The sequence below is a fragment of the Pantherophis guttatus genome, chromosome 4 (assembly GCF_059756535.1).
Source record: "Pantherophis guttatus breed Tessera chromosome 4, ASM5975653v1, whole genome shotgun sequence".
NCBI lineage: Eukaryota > Metazoa > Chordata > Lepidosauria > Squamata > Colubridae > Pantherophis > Pantherophis guttatus.
In genome coordinates, this window is record NC_142066.1 from 58614521 (window position 1) to 58638826 (window position 24306).

At 43.8% G+C, this 24306-nt stretch overlaps 1 protein-coding gene and 1 long non-coding RNA gene across 3 annotated transcripts in view; one reads left to right on the forward strand and one right to left on the reverse strand.

Annotated features, from left to right (window-relative positions):
- Positions 1-10617: 10617 nt before the first annotated feature.
- Positions 10618-23574, reverse strand: COX18 (cytochrome c oxidase assembly factor COX18). The gene is made up of 6 exons (XM_034416118.3): positions 22974-23574; positions 22052-22152; positions 20238-20401; positions 18843-18964; positions 12913-13020; positions 10618-11848 (listed from the first exon to the last, which is right to left on the reverse strand). The coding sequence occupies exons 1-6, from the start codon at positions 23334-23336 to the stop codon at positions 11678-11680; spliced, it is 1029 nt and encodes a 342-aa protein (XP_034272009.1). The 5' UTR covers positions 23337-23574; the 3' UTR covers positions 10618-11677.
- LOC117664796 (uncharacterized) overlaps positions 23408-24306 on the forward strand; it is a 45498-nt gene continuing 44599 nt past the window's right edge. For both annotated transcript variants that reach the window (XR_015733864.1, XR_004591175.3), the window contains exon 1: positions 23408-23541. This is a non-coding gene — a long non-coding RNA (uncharacterized LOC117664796). The remainder of the gene's footprint in view (positions 23542-24306) is intronic.

A 24306-nucleotide genomic window follows, 5' to 3' on the forward strand; every position in this document is an offset into this window, starting at 1 on the left:
CCGCCATTTTGGATTTTGTTGGAGGCGCGGTGGCCATTTTGTGGAGTTTTTGCACTCCCTTTGCCTCTCCTGCACTATCTCAAGTACACGACAGGTTATTGGTGGAGTTTCCATGCTCCCCGTCTTATTAGTTGGCCGGTGGTTTGTGACCTTGCCTGCAATCGGCCAATATGCCGAAGGTCCTGTCTAAGTCAAAGCACGGTCGGAAGGCTGGCTCTTCTATTCATGGACAATCAGATAATTCATCTGTTACCCACCAAACTTCCACCCAGGCCTCTGACAAGCCGCCACCCCCTACTCAGCTTTCGCGCTCTCTTCACAAGGGCCACAAGCATAGCACTACCACCTCCAGGGTGCAGAAACGCAGGGACAAGGTTCTCACGCATCTTTGTGATAAGGCGAGCGCTAATCTGTCTGCAGTAGCTACATCACCTGTGAATCCCGAGGCCTCAGATCCTGTGTGGGAGCCTCGTCTGGCTACTCCGGACCAACTTTCTCTTCGGGATTGTCCTGTTACCATTTCCACTACGAACTGGTGGGGCGTTGATTCTTCTGCACCATCAGCCGCTCCACTTCCTGAAAGGGTGCACCATGTTTCTCCACCACCTCAGGTTCCTGCTCCTTCTTCGGAGGCCCTGGCTTCTTCCTGACCAGCTGCAAAAACTCATTGAGGTTGCGGTACAAAAGTCACTGGCGGCTGGCCTTCGTCCTCCCAGCATTTCTGGTTCCGTACAGTCGGTTTCACCTGACCGACCACGCTCTTCAGATCATGCGCCAGCTGAGGCTCCTGCATCTCCCTCGCGCTCATATGCTAGTCATATCTCTACCTTGTCTGAAGCCGACTATAGTAACTCTGGTTTGTCGGATGATGAAAACCTCCCGCCGGATCAACCGGTGTTTTCCGGTCTCTTCCCTCAGGCTTTATTCAAGTCGCTGCTCTTCAAGGCTGTGAACACGGCTCAGCTCTTCTCCCCGGTGGCTCAACCTGCACCTTCTTTTCACGTCACTTCAGAACTAGACTCTCTCCTGCAACTCCCATCGGTGGATGCCCCAGTAGCTGCACTCTTGCCTAATGCCCACATTCCGGGGGACCCCGATGAAGGCTTGCGACCCGATGAATGACGTTCCGACTTAGTCCTCCAGAGGGCGCATCAAGGCGCAGCGTGGGCAATCAGGGCCGCTTCTACAGTGTCCTTCTTCAACCGCACCACATTGCTATGGCTACGTCAATTGCAAGAAAAGTTGTCGCCTGAGGATATTCGGGTCAAGCAGGACCTTAATAAGTTCGTGGTGGCGGTCCAGTTTTTGGCGGACGCAACCCTTAACACCGCTAGTTTTACCGCCAAATCATTGGCCTCTTCGGTCACTGCTCGTCGTTTAGTCTGGCTCCGCCCTTGGCAGGCGGATGCCAGACAAGTGGTGCCTAGCTTCCATTCCCTTTGGGGGGGTCACACCTGTTTGGGGACGCTTTAGAGCCCTTTCTGACTGAAACTAGGGACAAGAAGAAGGTGCTGGCGGCAGCGTATCGGAGAGGGGACTCCAGTTTCTCTCCGTATCCCTCGTGGCCCCAATTTCGAGGTGCTGATGTGGGGGAGTCCTCCTCCTCCTCTCTCTCGCCTCAGCCGTACAATAATTTTGGCAGGCAATGAGGCTCTCAAGATAGGTCCTTTCGGGGCAGATCCTTCAGATTTAAATGGCCCTTTCGGGTGGGGGGAGGAGGTCGTTCCATCCGACGCCGGTGCTGATTGCATCACCGATCCTCCTATAGGCGGCAGATTGGCCCTCTTTGCCGCCATTTGGGAGCGGTCCACATCGGACAAGTGGGTCCAGGCCACCTTACGATCAGGGCTGGCCATTGAATTTCTTTCCACCCCTCCGAACACCTTTGTCTGCTGCCTGCTTTCTCGTAACATCGAACGGAGGTCCCTTATGGACTCAGCGGTTCAGCACCTCCTGGCCATCAAGGCTATTCAACTGGTGCCCTCTGGTCAGGAGCGTAAGGGTTTCTATTCCCGGGTATTTCTTGTTCCCAAGTCTTGGGGGGGGGGGGGCGACCCATTCTGGATCTAAAACGATTGAACAGATATGTTGTGTACCGTAAATTTAAGATGCAATCTTTGAAAACTATCCTAGACGGTGTCCGGAGGGGCAATCTCCTCTCTTCCATTGACCTTACAGAGGCCTATTTGCACATCCCTATCCTCCCATAGACAGTTTTTGAGATTTTGTTACGGGGGGGAGGTGCATTACCAATACAGGGCTCTGCCCTTTGGTCTGTCCTCCGCTCCCCGTACCTTTACGAAGGTGTTGGCTGCCTTGGCGGCCTTTCTTAGACTCCGTTCAGTTAGACTTTTGTGTTACCTTGATGATATTCTAGTGTTGTCTCCCTCTGCCCAGCAAGCCACTCTAGATGTTCGCCTTGCTGTTGAAACTCTGGTGGCTCATGATTTTTCAATTAATTTGGAAAAGAGCCATCTCTCTCCTTCCACTAGTTTGGTTCATTTAGGGGCCCTGATTGACTGTTCAGGGCAAGGTTTTTCTCTCTCCCGATAGACAGGACAGCCTGCGACAGTTAGTCTCCAAGATTGAGGGGTGTCGTGCCGTCTCCCCCTATGTTTTATCGCAACTTTTGGGGAAGATGATTTCTGCAATATCTATAGTTCCCTGGGCACAGCTGCACGCCCGGGAACTTCAATGGTTTCTTTTACCGTTGCAGAAGGCGGGCAGAGGCACTTCGTCCAGGCCAATTCCAGTTCCTCCTGCGGTACGCAGGTCCCTCCGGTGGTGGCGTTCCCCTGCTCTCGCAGCGGGTTGCTTCTGTATTGAGCCCCAGAGGGTGGTGGTGACGACGGACGGCCAGCCATCTCAGCTGGGGGGCGCATTGCCAAGGCCATCTGGCTCAAGGGACATGGACCTCCGCGGAGTCTCGTCATCCAATCAATTGGTTGGAGCTGCAGGTTATCTTCTTCGCGCTGAGGGCATTTCGTCACCTTGTTTCCGGAGCCCGTGAATTTTCCAGGAACTGTCCCTTCAGTTCAGCACTCCGATTGTTGATCTTTTTGCGATGCACACGAATGTGCAACTTACACAGTTCTTCGCCTGGTATCCAGATCCTCATGTGGCTGGCGTCGACATCTACGGACCCCGTGGCCAGCAGGTCTCCTGTATGCTTTTCCCCCTATGTCCCTCCTTCCCAATGTCATCCACAAGATCTTGTTTGAGCGGGCGGAAGTGGTCCTTGTGGCCCCTCATTGGCCCCGGAGGCCCTGGTTTGCGGACCTTGTCTCCCTCTCGGTGGCCCCATCTTGGCGCATCCCTCTTGGGGATGACACCCTCTCCCAGGGCGCTCTGACTCACCCGGACCTGTCCTGGCTCAATCTGACCGCTTGGCGGTTGAGCGGAGCACGTTGAGGGCAGCGGACATTTCAGCGGATGTTATTCGGACATTGCAGGCCTCACGTCGTTTTTCTACTGACCGCATTTATTCTGCCACCTGGCGGACCTTCTGCTCCTGGTGTTCCCAAAACGGCATGCGCTCTCTTCACCCATCTATTGTGAACATTCTGGTGTTTTTGCAGGAGGGTCCCAGGGTCTCTCTCCTAATTCCTTACGCCGGCAAGTGGCCGCGTTATCTTCTGTGCTTGCCTGCGGTTCCTTGTCGTCCTTGGCCCAGCATCCTCTGATCTGCCACTTTCTCAGTGGTGCAATGAACTTGTGCCCTCCCGGGCCGCATAGATACCCTACTTGGGATCTCCCACTGGTATTGGAGTCGCTTATGGGTCCTCCATACGAGCCGTTGCGGACTACTAGTCTCAGGCTACTTTCCTGCAAGGTCGCCTTCCTGGTGACCATAACCTCGGCCCGCCGCATTTCAGAAATTGCTGCGTTGTCCACCCGTTCTGATCTTTGTGTATTCCACACGGACCGTGTGGTCCTACGCTTGGACCCTACCTTTGTGCCGAAGGTCAATTCTGTTTTTCACCCCTCGCAGGAGCTTATACTGCCTGATTTCTGCCCTCGGCCTTCTCACCCACGGGAGCGATGTTGGCACTCCCTGGATATCAGACGAGCGTTGCGGATCTACCTTAAGAGGACTGCTTCCTTCCGCCGATTGGAATCGCTGTTTGTCTCCTTCTTACTTGTCTCCCAGGGATGCAAAGTCTCGTCATCTACCACTGGTCGCTGGATTCGACAGACTATTTCTTCGGCCTACGACCTTCGTTCACTTCCGCGTCCTTCTCGATTGACTGCTCATTCCACTCACAGCGCGGCTACGACGGCAGCGTGGGCAACCCAGGCTCCTTTATTTGAAATCGGCAGGGCTGCCACGTTGACTTCGCCTGTTCGCTTCATACGACACTATAAACTGGACCAGTTTGCGTCGGCAGAGGCCATGTTTGGACGGCGGGTTCTCCAGAGGCTCATTGCTGGTGAGAGTATTGCGGACCAGCCGGATCCCCCCCCGGAATTAGGGACAGTGAACTTGGATATGTTCCTAAGTTCACTGAGTTGAGACACTGGCTGCTGTCTCAACTCTCAATGGAGAAGGGGCGTTGGTCCTACCTGACACACTCCTTCTCGTTACACAGAAGAGGGAATCAAGGTTCTCCCATCGCGGTTATTGCACTGCGGAGGTTTCAACTGGCAAAAAGGTATTTGGCTTCGTATAAAGGGGTTGGCGGCCATTTTGTGTAACTAGTGGCAGAAATTGGGTACTTCACGGCCCGCCGAATCTACTGAAATCTGCCTAGCAACACCTTCCGGCGACCATTTTGTTTGGCCATAATTGCGTCACTGTTTATGACCATTTTACTGAACTCGAAGGCAGCTATCCATTACTTGTCATTGTCAGTTGCAGCGGCCATTTTAACAAGCCAGACTTCCTCATAGCTGGCGGCCATTTTATTGGTAGTTAAAAGAACAAGTTTTACCCTAACTTCAAGCCTCATGTTGTGGCATGGGTTTATTTTATTTACAATTTAATTAATATCTCTCATTGTTTCCATTTGTACAGGACTTCAACTCTGTACTACACTGTGCATTGTCATTGCAGACCAGTCGGCCACCAAAACTGAACTGGGCCGCAAGGCGATGTCCAAATCAGGGTCTGTTAAAAAGCCCCATCAGCGAAGTTCTGATCAGGCAGTCCAGGCCAACAAACCCAGGCCTTCTCCTAGTACTGACCTTGATCAAGACCCTAATGTCTCTGTGGATTTAACTAGGGCTCTGTCTCCAGAGAGGCACTCCACAGCCTCTCACTGCTCTCCTGATAGACCACAAGGTGACCCATTTGATTGCTCCATTACACCCCAAGAACCTCCTCAGGTCCTTGCAGTGGATGAAAATCCCAAATCGGATTTGGAGAATCTTCCTGAGTCTGTACAAATCCTAATTGCTAAAACCATCTCGTATGGCATTCAAGCAGGCATTAGGGAGCACCGTTCCGCATTATTAATTTGAGAGTCTACATTCTAGGAGATCTAGAGTTTCTCCTTCTGCTAGTCTCACTGGTTCACCAGAACATTCTCCAACTACGTCTCATGGCAGTGCTGACATTGGCATAGATGAAGACATACAAAGGGAAGCTATCCGATGATGAAACCACTACACTAGATGTTCCACAATTTACCGGATTATTTCCACAGGGGCTTTTCAAGTCCCTACTACACAAGGCCAAAGTCACCTCGGGTCTTGTTGATACCACTTCTGACTCACCTTCTGCTTCCTCCCCTGTAGGCCAAGGCATCTTCGCGGAACCGGTCGCAGAACAACTCTTTGTCCCCGCACCAAAGCTCTTCACGGATGTTGTGCGTGAGCAATGGGCTAATCCAGCCTCTCTCCCCACTCCCAGTGGCTACGATCGCTGCAACTACAATATGGAGACTTCCCTAACCAACCTTTTACAGGTACCTGTAGTTGATGGTCCAGTGGTTGCCCTGTCCTCCACCTCTCCTTGTATTTCAGGGGATCAGTCTGAAGGTCTTAAACCAGAGGACAGGAAATTTGATTCCTCATTTAAGAAAACACACCAGGCTTCCGCATGGGCTATACAGGCTGCGACTGTGGCCTCCTTCTTCTCCCGTTCTTCCCTACTATGGCTGCAACAACTTCAAACACGTTTGCCTGTCCAGGATGTCAGAGTACACCAAGACTTAAATAAGATTATTGCAGCCACTCAATTCGCAGCCGATGCCACCCTCAATGCGGCAAAGTTCGCCTCTAGAGCCATAGCATCGTCGGTCACGTCGCGCCGCCTCTTGTGGCTGCGACAATGGCCTGCGGACCTCAAAACCAAATGGTGCCTGGCATCTACCCCTTACTCGGGGTCGAGTCTTTTTGGGGAGCCCCTTGAGCCTTTGCTAGTCGAGGATAGGGACAAGAAGAAGGTGTTACCTTCTATCACCAGGAGGGCTGATCGCCGGGCTGCCCCCTACTACCGTAGGCAGCAGGCTCGCAATTTTTCTCAGGAAGGTACCAGCCACAGGCCGTATTACCAGGGACCCAGTTGCCCTCAGGATAGGGGTTCCTTTCGGGACAAACCTAAGTCTTTTGGTCCGCTCAAGCGGTCCTTTTGCGGGACTGGCGGACGCCAGTTCCGCCGCCAAAAATGACTCTCCTCAGTCAGCGCCCATTGGCGGCAGACTGAGTCTTTTCTTAGACAAGTGGGTCTGCAGCACGACCGATCAATGGGTTCTTCACACAATAGAATTTGGCCTCCCACTAGAATTCCTCTCACGCCCTCCGAGTCATTTCGTACCATGCCCTGTCTCCAACTCCCTCTGCAAGCGTCGCCTCATGGAGCTTGCCATTCAACACCTGCTAGAAATCAGGGCTGTGGAGGAAGTCCCCCTCGATCAGCGGAATCGGGGGTTCTACTCCATCCTTTTTGTGGTACCGAAACACTCTGGGGGCTGGAGAGTGATTCTGAATCTAAAATCGCTGAACAAACATCTAGTGTACCGGAAATTCAAAATGAGTACACTGAAATCCATTCTAGAAGCCATTCGGCCTGGAGACTTCCTAGCCTCCATCGATCTCTCTGAGGCCTATCTACACATTCCCATATTGCCTGCCCACCGGCAATATCTCAGATTCAGCTACGAGGGGCGTCACCTCCAATACCGTGCCCTTCCATTCGGACTGGCATCGGCCCCACATAGCTTCACCAAAATCCTAGCGGCCCTGGTAGCCTATGTACGATCTGTCCCAGTGATAATACAGACCTACCTGGACGATATTTTGGTCCAGGCTCCCACCTTGCAGAAGGCCCAATCCAACCTGCACCTAACATTGCAGGTACTTCGGGATTACGGGTTCCTGGTCAACATGCCCAAAAGTCAGTTGGAACCCCAGACCTGTCTCACACACCTAGGGGCAGTCATAGATACCAGGGTGGGACAGGTCTTTCTATCTTCCGAGACGAAGGACAGCCTCAGAATACTCATATGACAACTTCTCAGACAACCGTCCGTGACCAAACTCGATCTCTCTTGTCTACTGGGGAAATTGGCGTCCTGCATAGACATAGTACCTTGGGCTCGACTGCATGCCTGCAGCCTTCAATGGCTATTACTCCCGCACCAACGAACTATGACCGCCACCTCTCGAGCCAAGCTCAGGGTCCCTCTGTCGGTTCGCCGGTCCTTGCATTGGTGGCTATCCCCGGCCCTGGACAAAGGGTGCGTTTTCTTCGACGTTCGACCTCTTCTAATGACAACAGACGCGAGTGTCCGGCTGGGGCGCTCATCTGGGCAACCAAGTCGCACAGGGCCGATGGTCTCCCACGGAAGCTCAGTCTAGCATCAATTTGCTGGAACTACGGGCGATTCATCTGGCCCTATTGGCCTTCCAACCATCGATCGAAAGTCGCCATCTGCTAGTCCTTACCAACAACGTGACGGCAAAAGCCCACATAAATCGCCAGGGCGGGACCAAATCCAAAACCCTGATGCAGGAGGCTCTAATCGTGGGGCGGTGGGCGGAGACCCATCTTCTATCTCTTCGGGCGGACCACATTGCGGGGAAGGACAATCTCCAGGCAGACTTCCTGAGCCGAACAACAGTAGACGCATCAGAGTGGCATCTTTTTCCCGATCTTTTTTAAGCCATTTGTCTTCGCTTCGGAACTCCTCAGGTAGACCTGTTCACCGCCCCAGAGAACGCTCAGATTCCACACTACTTCATCCATTATCCAACTCCGGGAGCGGAGAATTCGAAAGCGCTCCGCTGCCCCTGGCCTCGGGAACTTCTTTATGTGTTCCCCCTTCTGCCACTAATTCCATGGGTGATACGCAAGATCATTGCAGAGGGAGCAGATGTCATCCTTGTCGCCTCTTACTGGCCGAGGAGGCCTTGGTTCTCGGACTTCGTAGCACTGTCAGCAGCTCACCATTGGCGGCTTCCTCCGGAGAGAGTGTCCCTCAGCCAGGGGGAAGTCAACCATCCGGAGCCCCAGTGGCTCAACCTGACCGCCTGGCTCTTGAGGGGCTCCTCCTAAAGGAGGCACATTACTCTGAAAATGTCATCTGTATTATGCAGGCAGACAGAAAGGAGTCCACCATCAGACTCTATAACATCACGTGGCAGGTATTTATTTCTTGGTGCTCGGCGTGCGGAATTAATCCCTTGTCAGCTTCTGTTCCGCAGGTGCTGGAGTTCCTCCATGATGGAAATCCGCAAGGGGCTGGTGCTTAACACCCTGAAGCGCCATGTTGCAGCTCTCACCACGGTACTGCTGCCCAGGGACGGATGTCTCAGCATTCCTCCGTTCGAAGGTTTTTGCGTGGGGTCCGAAACCTTTGCCCTCCCATAGTTCACCGATACCCCACATGGGATTTACCGCAAGTATTAACAGCACTTACTGAACCTCCTTTCGAACCTCTCCGAACTTCCAGCCTTAGATTCCTTACCTTGAAAGTAGCCTTCCTGGTGGCCATAACCTCGGCCCGCCGAATCTCAGAGTTAGCGGCCCTTTCCATCAGGCCAGACTTGTGTATTATGCATCCAGATCGAGTAATCCTTTGTTTGGATCCGGCCTTCGTGCCAAAAATTAACTCTCGATTCCATCGTGAGCAGGAGGTTATCCTTCCTAATTTCTGCCCCAAGCCTACCCATCGATTAAAATGCAAATGGCACATGCTTGACGTCCGCAGAGCTATTAAAATCTATGTCTCGCGGACCGCCTCGACGAGGCATTCTGAGGCCCTGTTCGTCTCGTTTCAACCGGCTTCGCTGGGATCAAAGGTGTCCTCGACCACCATAGGTCGGTGGATCCGTGCTTGTATTGCCCGTGCCTACGAATCACGATCTCTTCCTCCTCTGAGGCGTATCACTGCTCATTCCACCCACAGTGCAGCTACCACCGCTGCTTGGGCCACGCCGGCCTCCCTCGAAGAAATCTGCCGGGCAGCTACCTGGACTACTCCTGTCCCCTTTATTAAGCATTACCGTGTGGATGTCTTTGCGTCTGCGGAGGCTTTGTTCGGCAGGAGAGTCCTTCAGCAGGTACACCTGGCACCACGGCTCCCTAGATCGCAGGATTCCCACCCTGCTGACGAGGGCTGACGAGCTTGGGTATGTCCCACTCCTGACCCACTCTGCAGCCTTATGGGAAAAGAGGCATTGGACTTACCGTGAATGCCGTTTCTCCAAAGGATGCAGAGTGGGTCATCCCCTCCCACCTGCAATTGTTTCTTGGTTCCTTTGTCATTTTGTTGGAGCCTGTCTTGCAGATCTGCATTCGTCGAACAAACTGGGAGCAATGGACGCCTGAGGAGGCGTGGCCAAAGCAATTTGACTCGCTGATTGGCCAGACCAGATGGATCATCCCACTCCTGACCCACTCTGCATCCTTCGGGGAAAAGGCGTTCACGGTAAGTCCAACGCCTCTTTCCTGCTCCTTTCTACTTACCTGTGTTTCCTTCTTATCCCACACGCCGAGTCTGTCTCTCAAGTCTTCGCCAAAAGCTGGCCTGCCCGGCAACAAGGGCGGGACTAAGAATTATTGGCGACTCAGTCCTTCAATCTGATTGGGCGAATATTACCCACACTGGCTGCTGTCTCCACTCAACGAGAAGGAGCGTGTCAGGTAGGACCAACGCCCCTTCAAAAAGACTCATGAACTTTTAAACACCACTGTATAAATCAGCTTTCTCAAATTAGCCACAGCAGTATTTTCATCCATCTCCAGAAGTTAGATTACTTATGGTGCAGTGAAAGCTTGGTTGATGCTGTATCTGTGATGCTGAATAGTTTGGAACAATCCTAGCTGGTTCGTTTGAGTGGGGAAACCTTTTTATTGTGAAGCATCACAATATGCCTCACTATGCCTAATTGTTAATTCACTGCGCTGAATTGATGATGAGTCTGATCAAGTCACTGCAAAGTGCTTAATGTACCAGTTACATTTGTCTATTTCAATATATGTGTGAAAGTAGGTTTATCAGGAAAATTAGAAACACATCCAAAATGCAATAAATTTCACATGCCAAAAAAGGATGGAAAACCTGTCCACCAGAATAGCAGGTATTCGGGGTACTACTTTTTGTGAATTAAATATATCTAATGCCATTTTCAAAGTTCTAGTTCAACAACTGAGTTTTTAAAATATTGGGCTAATTTATTTTCCTTTTTTTATACAAAGCTATACTTTAGTTTGACTTTAGTTTTTCTGTTTAATGCAGTTTGGAGAATGGTTACTGGTTGTTGAACATTTCTTTTCCTTAAAATTTAAAAATATATTCCACATGATTAGAAATATGCTCTCATTGTTAATATTATGAAAGTTCCATTAGATTCTCCTACATAAATTGGTGATCGGTATATGAACAGTTAAAGCAATATAACTATACTTAAAAAAGCTGCTTCTAAAACTGCAGAGCCAGTAGAGACACTGGGCAATTGTCACAAGTCATTTATTGGCATTGCTAGAAAACAAAAAGGTTGCTCAAGAAAGATTTGTCTTCTTTAAATTTAGATAACATCCCTTATGTAATGTCTTCCCCAATTCTCAGATTTCTAATTGTATATTTATAACCCGCTAAAATATTTCAATAAATGTTTTTAAATACAACAATGTAAATAATCATAGATGTTATAAAAATAAAATATGTATTTAACCACTTCATCTAGACTAATATGGTACAACAAACTTACTGTTTTTTAGAGGATGTCTGGATAGAAATGTGGTCAATTTCAATGAAATCCTCTGAATGAGAGCTACTTGGAGCTTTACTGTTAACTACCAGCCCAGCAACTCACATGGGTTAGGATGTGACACAGAAGATAGGATGCGAGTTTTTCTCTTTCCTAAGTCACTTCTTAAATATCTGAAAATCAGTTTATGTTTTTATGAACATGTTATATGCAAACTGAAAAATATGTTTATAATTTAAGCTGCCAAAATGATTAAGAAACAAACATTAATACATAATATTAAAACACCTTGAAGGACAAGAAATGATTTTTCAGAAAAAGCTGCAAGGTTTCAGAAATTCCATATAAATTAAAAACATACATTGAATTAGAAGCTAATATTTTTTAGGCTGTTGTCTCCTACTTGCTGACAAAAAATTATCTGAAGGGGACATATAAAGTTTCTCTACTCTAATAAAGTTAGCTTCCTAATACAATTTAATATAGTAAAAAAAATCATTTGGTTCAATTACAGAGACGTATTTTACTTAAAGAAATATTTCATGTACAAAGCAGCAGCAATGTCTTTGTATGGAGTATCTGAATCAGACTTGGTCCGAGGGAGATGGCATAATTTACAGAAAGCAGGAGAGCGCAGCAGAAGGTTATGTGAAAGGCCTATGAAGCTGGAAGATACCCAGTACAAAGCTAGTATCTGAAATAAAAGAAGAAAAGGAAAAAGGATATACTAATTTTAACAAAGTGAATAAAAGTAGTATTATTGCCAACTAGTCACATCATCTCTAATTAAAAATATCCGCAAATGGAAAAAAAAAAGCTTGAATAACGTGTTATTCCATTTTCTTCCTAGGAATTCTGAATGATGAACAAGGTGTTATATTCCTCTAATTTTATCTTTATAATGTATCATATATTAGGATGAAGAATAGTGAATAACCATGGTTCCATGAGATCCTATTTAGAATGTCTGACTGAAATACCCAGCAATTTCCACATAGTAAGCCATCTTAAAAGCTGAGCTTCATAAACCATTGTTTATACACAGCATTTAAAATTACTGATTTTAATATGTCATTGTTTTTTTCAGTTGCCATGTAGCATTATAATTCACAACCATTTATCACTAGTCAGCTTATATGAACATTATATCCTACCCTGACTGATTCAAAAAGACATTCTTCCAAGTGGGTCATTTATATGGCAAAAGAATATGTATCAATAATGTGTAGCAAGATTTAATGTCTTATTTTATGATCTGTAGATCATTTCCAATTTTTGTTTGTGGCACATATAACACTAATTGGACACAATGCGTTTAGTAAATAGAAAATGTGTTTGGTGAGAGGAAGATTTGAATTCAAATCCCAACTAGCCATCACACAATATAGGAAATAGTTAGACCTATAAGTATTTATAAGTTAGCAATACCAATCTAAAGTAGCAGTAGCACTTAAGACTTATATACCTCTTCATAGTGCTTTACAGTCCTCTCTAGGCAATTTACAAAATCAGTATATTGCTCCCAAGAATCTGGGTCCTCATTTTACTTCGGAAATACATCCTCCAAAGGATGTAAGGCTGAGTCAACTTTGAGGCAATGGGAATCGAACTGCCAAACTGCTGGTTTTGCAACGGAAAAACAATATTCTTAATACGATTCCCCAATGTTCCCAACATTGAACATCCAGATCAAGTCGTTTAATGTTGGAAGCAAAGACTTTTTGCAGCTAATATAATATACTGTACTAACAAACTTACGGATGGAACATTTGAAGCAATGGGGATCATTAGCAAAGAGACTGCTCGAAAAAAGTTGGTAGCATACTTCCAAAACTTGGATGTTTCAGTTTTTCTTAAACTAAAAATCTGGAAAGACAAATTAGAAACAGTAAGAAGAAATATCAGTTAGGATTATATTTACTGAATGATGTTCTGGACAAATTAGCTGATTATTTCTGTATTTACATGTATCACCTGATACACCTTTCAGTTTTTACAGCCATAGTATTCCACAGTATGATGGACGGCCTTATGACAGGGAGTTACAAGTCAAGAATGAGAGATTTTGATAATCAGACACAATAATAGAAATACAGAAATGACTACATGTAAAGTTGCACAATTGAGAAGATTAGAGCAGGAGGTACTGATGCCAAATAAGTTATAGTACAATTGGCAGAACCCATTCTATTAAGATTTTGTATGTATTTTTATGTTTTTCATTAAACCAAACCTTAACAGCATAAAATATGTTTAACAAGTATCTTTTACAAAATTAACATTTTAGAATTCCCAATATGCTCAGTAATATTCTTTATATCAAACTACTCATCACATGTAAAACTACACATGCTGCCAAGTTAAACAATTTTATTTCTTTGGGCGAAATTGTACTCTGTGAATGAATTTTTTATCACTTGTTCTGAAGTCTCACAATAGACTGATTTGTTTATGCCAATTATTATTATGATCTGGTATGTCTCAGTTATTTCAGACTAAGGACTCAAGGTTAGTCTCTACATTATGGAGAAATATATAACCATTGGCAATGATATTGTCAAGTATTTGCAAGCCATTGGCACATGTGTCCTATAGAGTGGAGGCAGAGAGTGTCTCCACCCCTATGTGGAAAGGAGGGGCTTACCCTGAGTATAAAACCCCCTCCAACCTTTTCCACCTTGTTCTCTCCATCTCTCTCTTTTCATGTTTGTTCCTCATGAGACTTGATCTCTGTTGTACATAGTTAATATGATTTATCATATGAATAAATACGTTTAAGACATTTATTTATGCATCTGCTTCTGAACTCTTCTATGCTCCTGGGTGTTTCTACGATCCCAATTCCACAGAATGGTAGCAGAGGGAATGGTAGCAGAACTCCACTCCAGGAGCTGTTGAATAGGCAAGATGCCCTCCAAAATAACCTGTGAGAGAAGCTCCCCTGTTGTGACCAGAGGCCTTCAACGGAGGAGAACTTCACATCAGCCCCAGTCTGAATCGCTGATGGAAAACACCACAGATATCCACACATACTAAATCAGTTTGTTCCTAATGTAGCCACATGAGAAATGGACTGCAGGTCTACAAATTAAACCTACATAGGCAACCATCTGGCTATTTAGATCAACTATCTACATACCATCTGCTCTGGAAATTAAGATAAATTCTGTCTATGAGATCTGGAAATAAATAACTTGTTTATACTAAATCTTTCACTACCAAGATAAGTGAGGACAACTAAATGAGTCCACCTTCTGCAAATAAATTATTACCTCAGCATTGCAATTAAAAAAAATAGAAATTAATAGTCTTTCATTAAAGATTGCTCCCATAGGTACCACTTAGGTATTTTTTGACAGGAATTATAGATATGCTTTCATGGGGTACAGAAAAAAGAGAGTTGGGTGCCTTATTTTTTAGAATTAAAATATGAACCCTGGTTTAAAAAAATAGATTAACATGGTTGAGATCATGTCAATAAGTATAGATGTTATCTAAGGTTTTTGATGTAAATTCATCTTCTATAAAGACAGAAATTGTGTTTCCTTTCAAAGAACAGTGAAGATGTTTCATTAACTGCATTGTCAGATTCTACTATTGTCCTTGGAAAAAAACCTCTTGGTTTATGAGAATTGACTTTTTAAAAAGAAGTTGCTTCTTCTATTCCTAACATGATAGCATCATATATCTAAAAGAAAAACATAAAAGAAAAATCTAGTATACTTAGGTATGGGTGTTCAGTCTCTTCATTAAAAAAACCACTCCCTCTTTTACCGGTAGTATTAGGTGAGTCTGAATGCTTTGCTATTAAAACTAAAGCAATCACTGTCTTTTGCTGGCTTGATCATTTTCTTATCTGTTTTTATTCTTGTGCACCACTCACAGTCAAGTGGTCTGTTATGTTAAACATATTAGATAAAAATAAATGCCCTGAATTCCATCAGATCAAATTATCGGAGGTTCATGTGCATTTGAAACAAATTATTTGCCATTACGCCATGTATCTGTGGGAGTTGTAGAAAGCTGGACACGTGTTTGAATCCAAACTATTTCTTTTGCTAACTTTTCAATACTTGCGAACTGTTCTTCTTTGCATTATATCACCCAGATCCTTAAATTTTACCAATTGTGACAATTCAATTTTAAAATGAACGACGCCCATACCTAGTGAACAAAAGCCAAGTGCGGGACACTATGAATCATTACAGAAGGAAAAATAATAAAACTAGAACTTGCTCTGATCCAATTATGGTTACTATTAAGTATCCCTCTCCGAGCTTCAGTACATTTGCCATTGTCTATCTTTATTTTGTTTATATTTTGTTAATTTTATTGTAATTTATTTGATATTTATGAGCAGCCCAGCGTTGTTGAGAGTCATGCAGCATACAAATTTAATAAATTATGTCTATGTCTAAGGTGCTATCTGAATCTTAAATCTACAATATAGTCAGCAGCAGTAGCAATCACAGCACTTGTTATAACATTCATATTGTTAGGAATTATTGAGATCAAGCAAAGGCATACAATATCCAAATGAAAATTAAATATAAAAGTGCTCCTGGGATAGCATCTTGACATTTCACCAAGGTCTGAAAGATAGGAGTGCAAATACCAGTCCTAGCTTTATTTAGTGTTATCCTCTCTGTACTTTGTAACTTGTTTAATAATTGGCTGTTTCCAATTCTATATGTACTTAAGTGTAGACATTGTGCCTCCTTCTCAATATTTCTTGTTTTGAAAACTGTGGGGAGCCTGTATTAAATTAGAATTATATAGTGTTTTACTGCAGGTTTGAGAGAAAACTACTGCCACCCATCTCCACAATCCCCATCTCAGACACACCAACAACAGCTAAGCCTCCTACAACCTACCCTATCTCATTGGGCCCACCACCTCTGGTGATTACAGTGAATGAGGTGCAAAGCTTATTTCACAGACAAAAGCCAGGAAAAGCATCAGGTCCAGACAAGATAACTCCTTCTTGCTTAAAACCTTGTGCTGACCAACTGGCCCCCATCTTTACCCGCATCTTTAATAAATCATTAGCGATAGATATGCTATGTTCTTTCTTGCTTCAAATGCTCTACTATCATCTCAGTGCCGAAGAAACCCTCCATCAAGGAACTGAATGACTTCAGACCGGTTTCTTTAACACATGTAGTTTTGAAAATCTTTGAAAGACTAGTGCTCGGCCACCTGAGAACAATCACGGATCCCTTGCAATTTGCCTACTGAGCAAATAAATCGACAGATTATGTATGCTGTTAATGAGACTCTGCACTACATCCTACAACATCTTGAATCTCCAAAGATTTATGCAAGGGTCCTCTTTGTAGACTTCAGCTCAGCATTCAATACCATCATTCCAGATATTATTCTAACTAAACTAAATCAGCTAGCTGGACCTGACCACCCTTGTAAATGTGTCATAAGCTTCCTAACAGACAAGAAGTAGCAGGTGAAGTTAGGCAAAATCACATCAGATACCTGCGCAATTAGCACAGGAGCCCCCCCAGGGCTGTGTGCTCTCTCTACTACTCTTCTCTCTATACACCAATGACTGCATCTCAAAAGATCCCTCTGTTAAAATACTGAAGTTTGCAGATGATACAACAGTTATTGGTCTCATTCAAGACAATGATGAATCTGTATACAGACGGGAGGTTGAACAACTAGCCTTGTGGTGCAATCAGAACAATCTTGAACTAAATACACTCAAAACCGTAGAAATGGTGGTGGATTTTAGAAGAAAACCTCCTATACTACCACCTCTTACAATACTAGACTACTGTTGATACTGTGTTATCAACAGTAGAGTCCTTCAAGTTTTTAAGTTCTATCATATCTCAAGACTTAAAATGGACACCTAACATCAAAAATGTCATCAAAAAAGCTCAACAAAGAATGTTCTTTCTGCGCCAACTCAGAAAGCTCGAACTGCCCAAGGAGCTGCTGATCCAGTTCTATAGAGGAATTATTGAGTCTATAATCTGCACCTCCATAACTGTCTGGTTTGGCTCTGCAACCAAACAAGGCAGACACAGACTTCAACGGATAATTAGAACTACAGAAAAAACAATTGCTACCAGCCTGCCTTCCACTGAGGATCTATATACTGCATGAGTCAAAAACAGGGCTGTGAAAATATCTAGACCCCTCACCCCTTGGACATAAATTGTTTCAACTTCTACCCTCAAAACGATGCTATAGAGCACTGTACACTAGAAGAACTAGACACAAGAACAGTTTTTTCCCAAATGCCATCACTCTGCTTAACGATTAATTCCCACAATACTGTCAAATAATTTACTGTATTACTACTCTCTTCCTTACTAGTATATATCTTTTTCCACTTATTACTATAACCATGTTTCATGTATCTTTCAATTTATATTGTTTTTATTTGTTTCATAGTACGATTTGATAGCTTATTAGTAACCTTGACTAACACTATAAGTGTTATATCTTTTTATTCTTGATTTATTTATTAAATTTTTATTTATTTATTAAATTTATATACCGCCCTATTCCTAAGGGACTCAGGGCGGTGAACAGCGAACGATAAAAATACATGTAATACAAACGTTAATAATAAAAAAAACCAATTAAAATATACTAAACATTCTGGTCCTAGATAATTCAAGACATCCCAGTTTAAAATAAAATCAAAAAGCAATATAAAGGGAAAGTTAGGCCAGGCCGGCCTGCTGAAAGAGGAATGTTTTGAGGGCACGGCGGAAAGTGCGCAGATCCGGAATCTTCTGTATCTCTGGGGGGAGCTCGTTCCAGATGGTGGGTGCCCTCACAGAAAAGGCTCTCCCCCTGGGGGCCACCAGTCGACATTGTTTGGCTGACGGCACCCTGAGAAGCCCCTCTCTATGGGAGCGTACTGGGCGGTGAGAGGCTATTGGTGGCAGAAGGCGGTCTCGTAAGTACCCTGGTCCTAAGCCATGGAGCGCTCTAAAGGTGGTAACTAAGACCTTGAAGCGCACCCGGAAGACCACAGGGAGCCAGTGCAGCTCGCGCAGGAGGGGAGCCACATGGGAGCGCCATGCTGCTCCCATAACTACCTGCGCGGCCGCATTCTGGACCAGCTGGAGTCTCCGGGTGCTCCTCAAGGGGAGCCCCATGTAGAGAGCATTACAGTAGTCCAGGCGTGAAGTGACGAGGGCATGAGTGACCGTTTTTAACAAGTCCCGATCCAGAAAGGGACGCAACTGGCGAATCAGGCGAACCTGATAAAAAGACCTCCCGGCCACAGCCGTCAAGTGTTCTTCTAAAGACAGCCGTGAGTCCAAGAGGACGCCTAAGTTGCGAACCCTCTCCGTGGGGGGCAATGACTCATCCCCAATAGTCAGTGATGGCACCAATTGACTATATCGGGACGTCGGAAACCACAGCCACTTGGTCTTGGATGGGTTGATGAATGTATTTTATTTTCTTTATGTACACTGAGAGCATATACACCAAAGACAAATTCCTTGTGTGTCTAATCACACTTGGACAACAAAGAATTCTATTCTATTCTATTCTATTCTATTCTATTCTATTCTATTCTATTCTATTCTATTCTATTCTATTCTATTCTATTCTATATAGACAGATTAAATAAATTACAAGCTGTTATACTACTTGGGGTACAACACCCTCTAATCTACCTAATGATTTTATAATAAGCCTAATACCTCTACTATCAGTAGATTGAGAAGTCCAAGCGTGATTGGCAAAATCCAAGTTGAGTCAGGTAAAGTGAGATCCTTAAACCAGAGTATGCCTCCTGTGGAAAACTGCTCCTGAATTAAAAGTCCTATTGAAAACACATAAATAATTGGCATATTATTTATTGTAAATATGGCAAATACTTTAAAGCATTAGTACTGAATAGGTAAATGAATTTAAACTAGGAATGATTGCTAGCAGATTTTGTAAAAAGGACTAGCAACAGCAACTTCTGGATGTTGGCTTTCTCTTACTGAATTAGATCTATAAACGCTAGAGCTAGATCTACCAATGGGTTAGACTAAAGTAATAGTTGAGAAGTCATTGCATTTCTTCTCTTAAATTCAGATTTTTAAATTACACAACTTCACTAATAATTATGCTTACATGATTTGCATATTAAATATTATTCAGCAGCTTCAAAGATAAATAGGTCATCTGACAGAGACCTTTATTATTATTGGATACCAATTGTCTGTCTCGCTCGCTCGCTCGCTCGCTCCCTCCCTCTCACACACACTCCCGCCTCCTACTTCCTCACAATGACACCCCTTTAAGGTGGTTTGCGCTAAGAGAGTCAGTCAGTTTTCATGCCCATATAGGCAGTGTTTTGAACCAGTGTTGATCCAGACAAGGTTTCTGAAGTGGTTTGCCATTGCCTGCTTCCCAGGACTGAGGGAAAGTGACTGGTTCAAGGTCACCGTGCTAGCTTTGCAACCACAATGAGATTAGAACTCAGTCCCCCCCCGTTTTTAGCCTGAAGTTTTAACCGCTACACTGCTATGAAAAGCTCTCTGCTGCACCAGATTAAAAAAATGTCAATAATATTCAATGAATAGTTTTTGCTGATTAATTCTTATTGCTCTATTATAATATACTAACACTTGAATAATTATGTTGGATATTATTTATACTTCTCTCCTCATGCACTGTACAACCTGGAAGTCTGCCTGAACTCCCAACTCTTGCACGAAGAACAAATGTTAGTGCCTGTACTCTGGAAAGATTTAGATGGCCCCTCTCTGCTGTTGTTCAGAACGCTGGTGAAAATCTTCACCAATCTTTGATGAGAGTGAAGAAGAGTGAGATTCCTTGCTTCATTCCATCTGTCATACTTGCCATTTTATTATACTGTTTTAGTTTGACTATTGTGAACCACCCAGTCATTGGGAATCAGACAGCATACAAGTTTAATTAATTATACTTATTTGCTGTAATAAACTTCAGAATAAAAATTATTTAATGGCAAAACTAAAAAAAATCTTAAGTCTGAAAAGAAATGTTTCTTTTAAGAAAGTAAATAACTGAGAAAAGAATTTTAGAAAACACAATAATTTAAAGCAGCATTACAAAACTATTACCTTCAGAATCTCCTCTGCCAATACTTAAATTACGTAAAGCTACGGAAACAAAGATCCATACTGGAATCTGTACCCATATGAGCAGAGTTGCCTTGAAAGGGTGACAATTATCTCGAATATATAACTCTGAAACTATTCTTTTTATATTTCTCCTGTAGCATACCCTGGATGGAAAGGCAAATAAAAGATCATTTTATAGATTAACAGAACAGTCCATGAACTAAAGTGGTTACTTCTACTGAATTTAATAGAATTTCAGTACATAGCAAGTCAAGCCTACCTTGATGGCACAGAGATAACACAAACAGTTGGCAATTCAAACCAGTCTTTATTGCTCCAAATCTCCCCCAAACACTCCCACATTTCTGGCAAGTCCCTGAGCAGAGTGATTATAAACCCCCACACAAACCTCAAGCAGCCTCTGGCTGCAATTAGTCCAACCCAGCACTGTCTGCACCAAGGCTGCACGGCAATAAATCCCAAATGTATTTGGCAAAACAAGAGCAAAGGAAGGAGTTCAGGGAGAAAAAGATCCAGATAATTAGTCCAGAATGCCAACAAGGAATGCAAGGACTCTTGGCAAGTTCAAACATCAGCATACAACCGTTCAGGAACTCAACGTTTGTTCCCGACAAATGCACCTCCCCACGGCGTCTCCTTAAGTCTCATTCCCCAGGTGTGCCTGGTGAAGCTGGGTGGGGCAGTTTCCTCGCGAGTGGCCTGCTCTGTCTGCCCTGATTACGCTTTCTCTGCACTCTCCGAGCCCTTGCATCAGGAGGGATGGTTCTTGCTCCTCGTCTGAGCTCTGTCTCTCCTGTTCATCCTGTCTCTCCTGTCTGGAGGTCTTACTAATTCTGAACAGCTTTGACCAGACTGACTCTGCCCCTTCCCCTGTTTCCTCCAAGGCCAACTGAGCTGCCCTCTCACTCACTGAGAGTTCTTGTTCCAACTCATCTTCCGCTGCAGATTCAGAAGGGGGCATAACAAAATGTTGCAATAAGAGAATTGATTAGAATTAGAATTTAGCACTATTTCTAAGGTAAGAAAGAATAACACATTATATTAAAGCTATTCCTTATGGAACTATTACTGATAATTTTGGACTATTTTTTGAAAATGTAAGTACCTGTGGAAAACATTTGACTTTCAAGAGCAGCTATTCAGCATTTTTATAAGTTGTAGGAGATCATTCAATAACATTATAGACACCTGCTTTTTAAACTTTTAAGGATGGCAGCTCCAAGATTTAAATTATTCATAGAGAAGTAATGGTTAATGACATTTTATTTTTATTCTTGATCATCATAGTAAGAATAGATACTGTAAAATTTGGAGACTTATTCATTTTTCTTCCTCTTTTTCTTATTGTATACCTCTTCCATATTGTATACCTGAAAATAGGGGTTGCATTCTTTAATTGTAACTGATATGAGAGTGACTCTGAGAACCCTTTGGCAGAAAAACTGGGCAAATAAATGCTTCAAATAGATTTTGTTCATTATATGTCATATCTGGGAACAGTTAATGGAAGGGTAAAGAAAACATTTTGAATAAAAGAGAAAAGATCAGAAGAAACAGTTTACTTAGATCTCTATGGAATGCTAATCAGAAAATATACAAATAGCTGAAAGAAAAATATAGAAAAGGAGGCCAAATCCCAGAGCAAGATCTACAGTAAGATTACTGTACAAATACCATGGTAGGATATGGTAAAGCATCTTACAAATATGTTTGTCTCTCAGATAATCAATCCAAATATGAAATACTGAAGGACATATATTGGTATTTTATTGTGATTATTAGAGACATCTTACCTAGCCTCCTTTTCAGACCAACCATATTGCTTTGCAGAAACTGAAACTTCATAACGGAGCTGTTTGGCTAAGTATTCAATTTCCGGCTGCAATTTTTCTAACTAGCTGAAAAGACACAGAAGTCTTAATTATATAAAGTACAAATTTTCTCAGATATTATTTTCTAAAGATATATGCTTCACCCAGTCTCCTAGTTTCTAGACCAGCACCTTAACACTACACTGTCCATCATGCGACGGTTTTCACACCATTTGTGTTAAGGATATCTTCGCTTCTAATGGAAGTTTTAGTGTATATTATAAAGTATAAACAATGAACAAGCAAAATGAGAAATGTTAGAGGGCCTTCTGGAAGATGACAAATAGGATGAATACACTAAGAAAAAATATCGGGCACAATAAAAAAGAAAAAAAAGGGAAAGGAAGAAACAAAGATATTTATCCAGACTAATGAGATCTTGCTTACATAATTTAATTAAACAAAATATATTTCATAAATCTTAATGCATCTATCACTTCATGTATCTGGTACTATTTCTAGATGAGGCAAAGTGAATGTTACTCGCTAGAAGTTCAGGAGCTGAAAGTTCAGGTGCCCACATGGATGCAAATACCAAAAAAAAAATAAAAAAAATAAAAATAAAAATCGGATTAATGGCCATGAAGGTACCACCGTCTTTGTGCTGCCACACCTTTTTCACAAGTGCTTAAAGGTCTTAGCAGAATTTGGACTGCTCATCTAAATTCTACTGCTTATATGGTGTCACAATTCAACATCACTGTGTAAAAAACGTGCATCCCACTTCCTTCGGAGCGTCACCCGTTCCTTTAATACCCACATTTCGTAAATAAGAGCATATTCTATTAAGGAGGAGAACCCTCTCTGCAAATGCTGAGTGGCAACCCCTCCTTTTAAGACTCACGCGGGCGACGACGCGCTTCTGGAGGACGCTGAGTGGAAGGGTTAAGCCAGTGCGCAGGATGGCGGTAGCTGCCAACACCGTGGACCACCAGGGCAGCCCGGATGCGACCTGCAGAGCTATCAACCCCGATTCTACCGTCGCAACAGGTACCGACGAAGACAGCGTCTCGTACCAGGTCCCAACCCAGGGAGGGTCTCTGTGGCTTTCTTCGACGCCCCCGGCGGGTGCAGGTGTACAAAGGAATCGAGCTCCGCCACAGCGGCAAAGGAGGTCGAGGCAGGAGCGGGAGCGCAGCCCGTAGGCGACCCTGACGGCCATTCTAGCTCCAGCAAAGGACGCCATCTTGCTGGCCAGAATGCGCATGCCCTCAGGGGAAAAGTCGCTTTATCTCCAAGGAAGGCCTAGGCTAAGATTTGTCTGGGTAATTCTAGGAATCGAAGGCCGCACATCTTAAAAATTGCCGAAGATTGAGAACTACTGGCGCTAGCTTTTGAAAGTTCCGGTTCCGGTTTTTGAAGGCGTCTTTGGCGCTTTGCTTGAGCGGAAGTGGAGGACCATACAGTTGACGGTTAGTTTTCAGTGGTGCGCATCTGTGCACTCCTTCCTTTTCCTTTTTTTTTTTTGCACATGGAATCGCTTTGGATGAAGAATGAGCTATTTTATTGTATTTGGATGAAGAATTAGATTTAAAAAAAAAATCGAGATTGGGTTTCTCTTATAAAAGGACAAGAATAAGGCAATACATTTTTTCAACGAGAAATGTAAAGCGATGTTTTTTGGCCTCAGGCATAAATGTTGCTTACTGATAGCCTTGATCTGAAAAAAGCGAGGCTTTTTCCAACGAGGCCCAAATAAGGCTGATATTGCAGGGAAGGTCATCCAAGAAAGGAAATTTTTGATTATCTCTCTGCCGTATGTTATCTAGTATACCCTCTCTCTCTACATTAGCCCCAAACTACAGAAAGTCATCCTCAAGGAAAGTGGCATGAAATGAGCGAAAAGGGAGAGATGAATCCCTTCATAAAGTCACATTTGATGATTACTATTTTTAATCAGTAATTTTTTACTTTTTCTATGCCAATGTGCATTTTTGATTACAAAAATAAGCAGAAAAGAAAAAGATATGCATCTTATGCCAGTTCAACCATAATAATTTCCAGAGGGATAGCAATCAGGGCCGTTTTAAAACTTTTATAGGCCTAGGTACATTTTTCTTTATAAATCTTTGTTGCAATGATAATCTGGATGCTTGAGGTTATAAAGGTATTCCCTGGATCTCTGCTTTTCAAGTAATCTGCCGGAGATTTTTTTCTTGTTCAAGAGCACCAGTAGT

Excerpts from the sequence above, each read along its gene's own strand:
- COX18 (XM_034416118.3), bottom strand. The coding sequence starts at position 23,336 with ATGCGCATTCTGGCCAGCAAGATGGCGTCCTTTGCTGGAGCTAGAATG. Across the intron at positions 20,402-22,051 it reads TGGTCTGAAAAGGAGGCTAG|GGTATGCTACAGGAGAAATA; the intron begins GTAAGATGTCTC and ends CTTTCCATCCAG. Across the intron at positions 18,965-20,237 it reads TGGCAGAGGAGATTCTGAAG|GACTTTTAATTCAGGAGCAG; the intron begins GTAATAGTTTTG and ends TGTTTTCAATAG.